At 39.9% G+C, this 9,428-nt stretch overlaps 1 protein-coding gene across 2 annotated transcripts in view; it reads right to left on the reverse strand.

Annotated features, from left to right (window-relative positions):
- CD2AP (CD2 associated protein) overlaps window positions 1-6,535 on the reverse strand; it is a 56,109-nt gene extending 49,574 nt beyond the window's left edge. The window contains exon 1 of one of the 2 annotated variants that reach the window (XM_017745006.1): window positions 6,293-6,535. In XM_017745006.1, coding sequence (XP_017600495.1) covers window positions 6,293-6,520 — 228 coding nt within the window. In that variant the 5' untranslated portion in view covers window positions 6,521-6,535. Of the gene's footprint in view, window positions 1-1,269; window positions 1,541-6,292 lie in introns of those variants that run through there. The other variant, XM_017745007.1, reaches the window with a different exon arrangement.
- Between the last annotated feature and the right edge of the window lie 2,893 nt (window positions 6,536-9,428).

A 9,428-nucleotide genomic window follows, 5' to 3' on the forward strand; every position in this document is an offset into this window, starting at 1 on the left:
AGCAGCAGGAACAATGGGAGGCACCATAGTATTGGCAACAGGTGTTAAAGCACCAGCCTGAACACTCAGCTTCACTCCTTGCTGGGAGACAAAGAGCCCAGTGCTTCTCTCATATACTCAGCACTGAAACTGAAATTACTTAATATGGCTTTCAATCTTGCATGTAATCTTTGTTTCTGAGAAACAAGAACTGCCAGCTTCGAAGCAAACATCACCTTCTTACCAGCAGGGCTGCCTACTCTGCCTGGGAAGCAGTGCTGCTCGGAGCACTCAGTGTCACCTCCTTGCACAACCCCCTGCGGTGACAGTTCCTTCAAAACAATAATAAAGCCAAGGAAAAGGCTGTATAAAATGAAACGTCATTTGACCAACAGGACTGATAAATTGCTGTATATCTTATTTTCTCCAAGCCTCATGTGGATGCAGAGATTTTGGACAGAATACTTTAAGGAGCAGATGACAACATATTGGAAATAAGTATTTTATTCTGCTCCTTAAATACATCCTACTTACTTCAAACTAAATACATATGGCTTAACCTATATACATTGCTTAAAAGTGTATTTATCAATCTGCTTTTTGAACTAATGTTGCTACACTTTTTAATCATGCCCAGGTTAGAATTAACCTAGAAGAGTCTGTCTTGTCTGCGATCCCTCTCAACTCCATGATTCCTTTTAAAGTGCTGGGTGAGGTCAATTTACTATTTTCGAAAAGGAATTAAGGAAGATGCTATGCTTGAAGGAGCTTTCAGCCAAAACTTCTCCCACTGGCTCACAGCACACTTGTGTTTAACAGCATCCCTCCAAGTGAGAGCACAGGACAGAGACAGCAAAGACAAACTAAAGAAGGTAGGTCAGCTATGCTACTACTCTGAAGTGTTCATCTGGGGATGATGAAAAGGGAAGAAAAGAGGCCTGGGCTGTGTTTTGTTTCCACAAACACACAGACCAGGAAGTTGAACAGTAAGAATTACGTAGAAACAAATCATCCTTTTAAAAAAGAATTCTTTCTGCAAGCACAGTAGTTGTCTGCAATCTCTAAGTGTCTCCTATACTAGAGAAGGGGACATAAGCTAAACCAAACTCAAGTATTTTTATTATACAAACAATTCTAAGACCAAGAATTTACACCATATACTAAATAAACTCTCAAAATCATATTGCAAGCATAACTTGAATTCATGCTGTTCCCATTCACCACCCCAAATCACAAAGTCTGTTTACAACTTTTGATGCTAAGAACATACAGAAAATAAAACAAGCTTACCACTTCCAAGGACATATTTGCTCAAACACGCCCAGTGTTGCAGGGTTTTTTATCCAGGGGGAGGAAGAAAAATGTCACAGTGAGCAAAGTTCACGTGTTAACCTGGAGAGGATCCAGGCTCAGCGCTAGCGCGGCAGCAGCTGCTCACACCTGTGCAGGCAGGAAGCTGTCCCCGCACCAGCTCCAAGGCTGAGGTGCTGCATGTCCCAAACACACTCCGAGAAGTGTCCAGCTTGCTCACCACAATGTCCCCAAAGCCTGCTGGCAAACTTCTCTGCCTTAACTGATGAAAGCTACTGATTAATCTATCCACTGCTCCTCCCTCATCCAAGTTACTGCCTTGAGCTTATGATCAAACTGGTTTTACTACCACGTAAAGCCTATTACTCACAATACAGCTATTTACAAAACAAAGAGAGCAATAAATGAAATAAAACAAGGAACTTCAGTTCTTAAAAGAAAAACATCTCTGCTGTGTAGGGGCAAAAACCTTAAAAAATAAGCAGAAGGATAAACACCAAATCATCACTTTCAGTTATCAACACAATAGGTGTCTGAGAGTGAACAGAACTACTCAAAACAAATAAATCAACAAAAATTAATCTTAGTCCATCTTGTTGAAGTAAATGCAAAGAAGTTAAGATTCACTGGGCTAGAGAAAGAGGGAAGTCTGGGGGATTTCCTGAAGGAGAAGAAGCCTGGACTCTTAATCTTTAACTTCAGAGAACTGTTCCTGTATATTATATAAAGTCTAGAAGCAAACAGAAATAAAACCCAACCCAAAATCAAAAGGTTTTCCACATTCCACACACCTTAATATCTCCAAAAACCTCACACGTTCCATCTAACAGCATTACTGCATTTCTCTAAATCACACTGGAGACACACGAATGTGTGCACATTTCTCACTGTGATGGATTTTAGAAAGGAAAAGCTGCTCTCAAAGAAAACAATAGAAATGTGCTAGGTTCCGTTGCTAATTCCTTTAAGGAATTTATGAAGCTGTTTATTTTAAATTGCCCATACAGGAAGAAGCAGAAAAACAGCAATAACAATGTCAGAAACAAGAACGCTAATTCAACCCCACTCAAAGAGGATACGCACAGAGTTCAAACAGGAATTTCACACCAGGTTTTGTTAATAACATTGGAAACATGCGCACTCCAAAATCCAGCTCTGCAGAACAGGCAGAACGTCTTTAAGAAGCCTGAGCACTGAAAAGTGAATTCAAGGAAATGAGCTTCACAAGCAGGCAGTGTAATTGCTTGCACTCTTTTTTAACCTACTTGCATTCAACTGTACATTTACCACCATCTTCTGGTTTTAGGACTGCTCTGGACATCCCACTCACTGACTCCCCACCCAACCTTTACAGCACCTCCCGCTCCCCATCCCACACAGTGACGCCGCACAGTAGTATCTGAGGATGTTTCAGAGGCTTTGTGGGGTTCCTCTTAGCTGAGTCTACCTGTTCTCTTTCTTTTAAAGAAAAATGATGCAAGTGAAGTCAGCACCAAGAACTGCATCTTTTGGGACAGACCATCTCAAACTGCTGGTTAACCCATCAAGTGTTGGGCTCACAGAAAAAATCCTGGTCCCAGCTGGCACCAGGAACCACCAAGCTCTGATCATTCTCCAGGATTTCACCATCAATATGCAAAAGGCTTGGGTAGAAACCAAGAAAACCCAGCCTTGTAAGGTACCAAGCACCAGCATTACATCAGTATCCACAGGAAGCTTCCATGAATTCCCTTCTCCATAGGAGTGTTTCAAAGTCACAGAGTGCTTAGCTCACCCACACTGTTCAATAAATTAACCCAATTAAAAACAGTCTCAGCTTCCTTTGCTACACTTCTAACAGCAAAGACCCAACTGTTACCACAACATGAAACAAGCCTACTATCACAATTTAAAATACTTTGCAATGTTTAGAAGCTTGAGAAATAAAAGAATGACAATCAACAAGCTATTTCCTGCTTTAACAACCCAAAATGAAGTTGACAGCACTTAGTCATACTTCAAATAGAAAAGATGCATTTTTCAAATCATGAGAAGTGGCACAAAATGTCCGTAAATCCAACGTACGGGCAGAGCCCAGAATGAGGGAACAGAAGGAGACTGATCTGCTTTAGCAGTGAGGATACAGTCTGAATCTGGGGCATCCAACCTATTCAGGCAGCATACAGCAATAATCCTCCTGTCCACATTTTGCTTGTCCTTCAAACAGGCAAGAAGCAGCCTTGTGCTGCCCAACAGCCAAGGACAGCTCGAAGCTGGCACCAAGGCAACAAGCTCTTTTCCTGCCCTCACACAGGATGAAGAAGACACAAACTACCAAAATTAGCAAAAACAAACTAGCTGGAATTAGAACCATCCCCCAATTCTCTTTCCGTTGATGAAAATCAAAGGCTTTTATTCCTTTTTTTAAAAATAATTTATCTTCTCTAATAACATCTAACATTTGAAAAAGGAAATATGTTTATCTTCACCCAGTTTAATCTGTCGTATTTATTATGTTCTTAAATTTTACACATGAAGGCAAATCTAGTGGATAACACATGCACTTTCAGCTTCAAATTTTAATCTTTTCCAGACCAACACAATTATAATTTACCATCCATAGTCTGCATGGAGAGGTTACATCCTGGCCTCAGTTCAATTCTTAAACCAGTGTGTATATATGTATCACCAAAAAGCCACCACAAATTTAACCACATAATGCATTCAGGCCAGATCCCCATTTAATGCATGAAATTATACTCCTAACAGGAGAGTAAGATGATCCTTTCAGGAAGGAATAAATATTCAAGTACAGTTCCAGAATTTTGCAACCAAAGGTGTAAAACTTGGTGCGACCCTTAGCCCTGTCCACAGCAATTTGCCCTCTCTGGTTACGTTTCTGTCCTCTTTCAGACCTTCATGCTCCTTCCCTTTCACGTGGGTCATGAGAAGTCAGCAATACTCATCCCTTGTCAGCATCCTCACTGTTCTTACCACTCCCAGTGGTGGTGGTTGCTCTCGGCAGCAAACAAGTAAGTCCAGTTCTCGAGGGACTTTCCTCATTCACAAGGCCAAAGTCCAGCCCTGCTTGAGCTCCTTTCCACCTCCCTCCAGCAGGTCACCCACACCTTGCAGGTGTTAACAGCACACCAGGCCGAGCTGGACCATTTGAGTTTAGTTGCTGAGGTTTGGTACTTGTAGCACTCTGGTCACAGTAGCATCCCATAGATCCTACGGCATGATCCAACAACCTACTACAGCAGCAAATGAGAATGGTTTGGGAGAAGGCACACCACCACCAACCAACAAAAAAAAAAAAAAAAAAACCCAAAAAAACCAAAAAAACCAACAAACCAAAAAATCCACCACCTTTCTGCAATAGCTTTCCCAGAAGTAGTCTCTCAAACGGTAACTACCTGTATATTAACATTTAAGAAAAAACTGTAATCGAACTTACCATGAAGAAAACACACAACTTTCACTACTATAACAATTAATGCTTTCCCATGATCTCACCACTGCACAAAAGCCTTCCAGCCTAAACACACCGTGTTAAAGAAAAGTTCCCAAGATCAGCCTCATAACTGCACTCAATTCCAGCACCAAGAAGGCGACTTACCCCTGCTGTCATGAAACAAAAGTGATAATTTTCTTCTGCACAACTTCCCTTCTACTTCTCCAAAACCCTGCGTGTTCTAGAAAACTGTCCCCTGTAATTCAGGGCATCCGACCATGCCATGCACATATGAACAGCTGGAGAATTAAAAATACCTGCAGCTGAGAATTAAAAATAGCTGCAGCTGAGATGCCAGGATGGAAATAATTTTAAACAAAGTTTATAAAAGCCACAGCAGCAGAAGGGCAAGAAAACACCCAGCAAGTTTGGTAATTAACATAGAAACATGCCACATCCAACCCATCTTTGCTCTTCAGCAGAAGGACAAATTGATGACACATAAACCAGCAAAGAACTGAGTCTGATGCTTTCTTCCTACACAGCACTTGAGAGCTAATTAAGAACATCAGCACAATAACCATCAAAACACCACTTGAGGTCAAATTACTGTTTATACAGGACTCAAAACCCAAAGATGACTTCAAACTAAACTACCAACAACTTGAAAACGATAGACAAGTGCAAAGCATTCATACAAACTTTCCCTTAGTACGAGACCCTCACTGAGAACAACTGGATTGTTCACATCCATTTTAAAAGGAAAATCTTAAAATCCCCCACAGTAAATCAGAAAAGAGCAATTTTATATTTTCAGTTTTTCAGAAAAATTGTCAAATTTAAAATAAGCAACTGTAAAGAAGTGTTTATAGTACTGGACCACTATCCCCTTAGGTTTTACAACATGACAGTATCACAGTAAGATACACTGGATAGTTCTGGTTTGAAAAAAACTCATTTCACTTTAAAAGGGGCAGGAATATCTACAGTGGAACTATATGGAAGTTTGCAGGAAGGAATTTGCAGGATCACAAAAAAGACAGTGCCAGCAACAGAGTCCCAGGTAAGGTAGAATTGCTCCTTCAAATAAAGCAGTTTGATCCAGGCTGAAGAACCCACATCAGCACAGCCTGAGGATGCAGCTTTTCACTATAGGTGAGCTGACTGAGCTGTGACCCCACTTTGCCAACTTTCTTACGACTGGATGTCTTAGATAGGAGTAAGTTTAGGGGTTTTTTATAGTCTTGGTTGTTTAATCAGTTCATCCCACTAAAGCAGAAAACCTTGGCTACAACTTGGTGCACTGCAGAAGTCAGAGTGACACAAAATACATAGTGTGAGGGTGCAGACCAAAAGAAATGCTAAAGTGAGTAAGAACAGACAGCAGAACTTAACATTTTTTTAATACGCTTTTGAAGATTTTTTTAAATCTATCACCTAGAACGTCTTCCCATTTAAAAAAAAAAAATCATCCTGTTACAAATACAACTGTCGTGTATTCCAGCCATTTCAGTAACAATGACCCTGCCACACCATCACAGTAAAACTAAGCCAATGCAGAAAACTCACCTTCACAAAATTGTCAGGGAACATGCCCCTTCTGCCATTTAACTCCCCTTCCAACCATCCTTCTTCTTCCAGTTTTTTCACATTCCTGATGATTTCCCCAACTCGGATTGTTAACTCATCATCATGCACTGCATCATAGTCATATTCCACAATATAGTCCACTAAAAAGAAAAAAAAAAAATGCACAATGAGTACAACCCAGACTGGGAAATGCAACTTGAAAGCCATGCATGTTCAAAAGGCAAACCTAACAATGAATGCTAAGAACAAGCATCTCCCTCACAGCAATGCTCTTCTGTGAATTATAACATTCCCAAGTATTTTGCAGAGGGGGAAACAATTGGATAGTCACCTATTAGAATAAAGTAAATTTAGGAATATGACACCAGGTCATATTTTGGTGGTGGTGGGTAGGTTTTGTTCATGTGTGGTGGCAGGAATTGCTGGCAATGGTTTTTTTCCCCACCAAGTTCCAGCTGAAGATTTGCCAGTTATGAATCACTGCCCACAGGGCAAGTGCTTCTTACTCAGTGCACATTTGGGGCCAAGGATCAGACACTGTATGTATAGTACATACTTGCAATGCTTTGTTAAGTCTCATACTTGAACCTGCTACTTTGTCTGCAAAAAATTAATGTCTGCGCACACAGCATTTCTGCAGTTTTGATCCAAGAAATGCAATACAGCCAGAAGGTGTGTGATTGATAATATTACACAACTTAAATTGCACAGATGTGTAAAAAGCACCTTCCTTCAGAGTCATTTGGTTTGTATGAAGTAGAATAAGCAAGTGAGCTTTACTTTTGATACAATGAAGTTTACTCAGAGGAGCACAGCAGTGTATTCACATACTTGTCCATCTGTTGCACAAGATCCATGAGTTGCTCACTGACGGCTTAAGGCTTCTTTGGCAATATAGACCCATTTGTTCATCAAGAAATTCTGTTCATGCCAGTAATTTCCACAAACCTGCAGCAATCAAATAATCTTCCCTCTCACTCAAATTCAGTCAAATACAAGGAACTGCCAAATGTTAAAAACACTGTTCTCGCTGAATCCTTTCTCTCCTCTGCAGATCACAATGCACAAGAGCACAAGGTTAAAAGACAGAAATCCTGAATGGTTGTTGAAGTTTTTCCCCAGGTAAATCTATTTTATCAGTGCATAATAATATCCGACAATTAATTTAAAAATGAAGGAATCAAATGGGAAGAAGTATTATTTCCTTGATATTGAACTTTCAGCTGCATTATATCAATGTATAATTCTAATCTGTGGGCAGTTTTGATCACAAGTGCAGCTGCAGTGATTGCAATTAAGCCTTTAACCCTCTGCTGCCTATGGATGAAGCCAGAAAACCCTTAGTAAAAAAAGAGAACTACATGATGGTGCCATGAATGCAAGAGATGCTTGAATGATATGTCTGGCAAACTATTTTCTGAATATACCCATAAACAAATAAACCAATAGACTATAAACATGAAAACTTAGTTTTGCTTTCTTCCTTTAAGAAAAAAAATCATTTTATTCCTTTTGAACAGCAGTCATCACTGGAGTTACCTGCCTATGATACACACCTGAAACTCCCAGCACACACTTTTTGTACTGGAGACATTTATTTTTGCCAAATGTACTCTCTTAAGGTTGTTCCAAAGCATATTCCCCCATTACTGCCTGCAGCAAGCAGAGTAGTTCTGCCTGGCTTCTGCACAGAATTGCCTCTTGAGTGGCTGACATAAAATACTGCCAAACATACAGGAAATTCTGGCAGCCACAAATCATAAAGACAACAGCCATTCATCACCTAAGAGTCTGGAAATGAAAACATCGCCTTTCAACCAACTCAACACAGCCATTCTGGAAGCATATACATGTATAAAAATGTAAGAAATATCCATGTCACATATTTCTCTCATGATATACTGTTTTGAAGCACATTATCAGGTACCATATTTCAATATACACACCATAGCAGAGCTTTACAATGCTAAACATGGAAAACTGAGCACAACAGAGTGTCAGTCATGGCAAGCGCTCACAGCAGTGACTTGAACTTCCAAACACCTGGTCCGTTTTCCACAGCAGCAGTAGATAATCACACCCACGCTGTGTCAACATGAACCAATCCTATTGAAAGCTTATTTATTCCCTTGGAGAACATTTCTGTATTTGCATTTGAAATATACAGCACATTCATTTTGGTCACCTTTCCAGACTATAAAACATGGACTCAGTCATGCCAACAACCAATGGAGAACCTGAAGAACCTCCAAGTCATCATCCACGTGTCTTTATGTTCCAAAGATAAATAGCAGTAAATGGACATCAGCTTCTCAAACTTGAAATCTAGGTGCTGAATTTCCTCTTGTATTTGTCAGTGATGCTCAATGCCACCCTCACTCTCATGGATATGTAGACAAACCAGATGTGAATTCTGTTGCCTTGTCTGTGATGTGGAAAGGATGATGGGGAATGGTAAGATAGTCTCATCTGATATATTTTTTTCCATATAATGGCAGTGAAACAGCAAGGAGCTACACATCTCATGTCTTGCTACTATATGGTCCTTAAGAAGAACCTTAAGTTTTGCTTTTTGGTATTATCAAGTAGCACTATTTGAATCATCCAGGTAATTCACACCTCAGCATGATGGGCAAGAAACCACTGTACTGCCAAAACAGTCCAGATTAAATAAGCCTCTGCAACATCCTAAAGTATAATATTTACCCAAGTAAAAACAGAGTCCAAGGATGAGAGAAAACATTTTTAAGGAATCACAACTCCTTGTAAGAACAATAACTAGAAATTACATTAGTTGACTGATTATACTTCGTAATGCTTGTATTAGTTCTGAATGCTTTTGAATGCTTGAAGTTCTCACTTAAAAGCTTTACTCGAACAGATACACTGCATTTAGTCAGGACTCCAGAAACATAAGCTGGTCAAAAATGTTTTTTAAAAATTCTCAACTGGTATAAGGTGCAGCAGAACTCCTCAGCAAACTACCAAATACACCTATCTTGTCTCCTCTCTGCTTTTTACACTGCTTTCTCTATTTCAAACCCCACTCAAATCAATTATCTGTAGCTTGAAGTCCATAATGATCAAGTCTCAAATGAAAAATAGTCTTCTCAAG

This window comes from Corvus brachyrhynchos, unplaced genomic scaffold (genome assembly GCF_000691975.1).
Source record: "Corvus brachyrhynchos isolate BGI_N302 unplaced genomic scaffold, ASM69197v1 scaffold116, whole genome shotgun sequence".
Lineage (NCBI taxonomy): Eukaryota > Metazoa > Chordata > Aves > Passeriformes > Corvidae > Corvus > Corvus brachyrhynchos.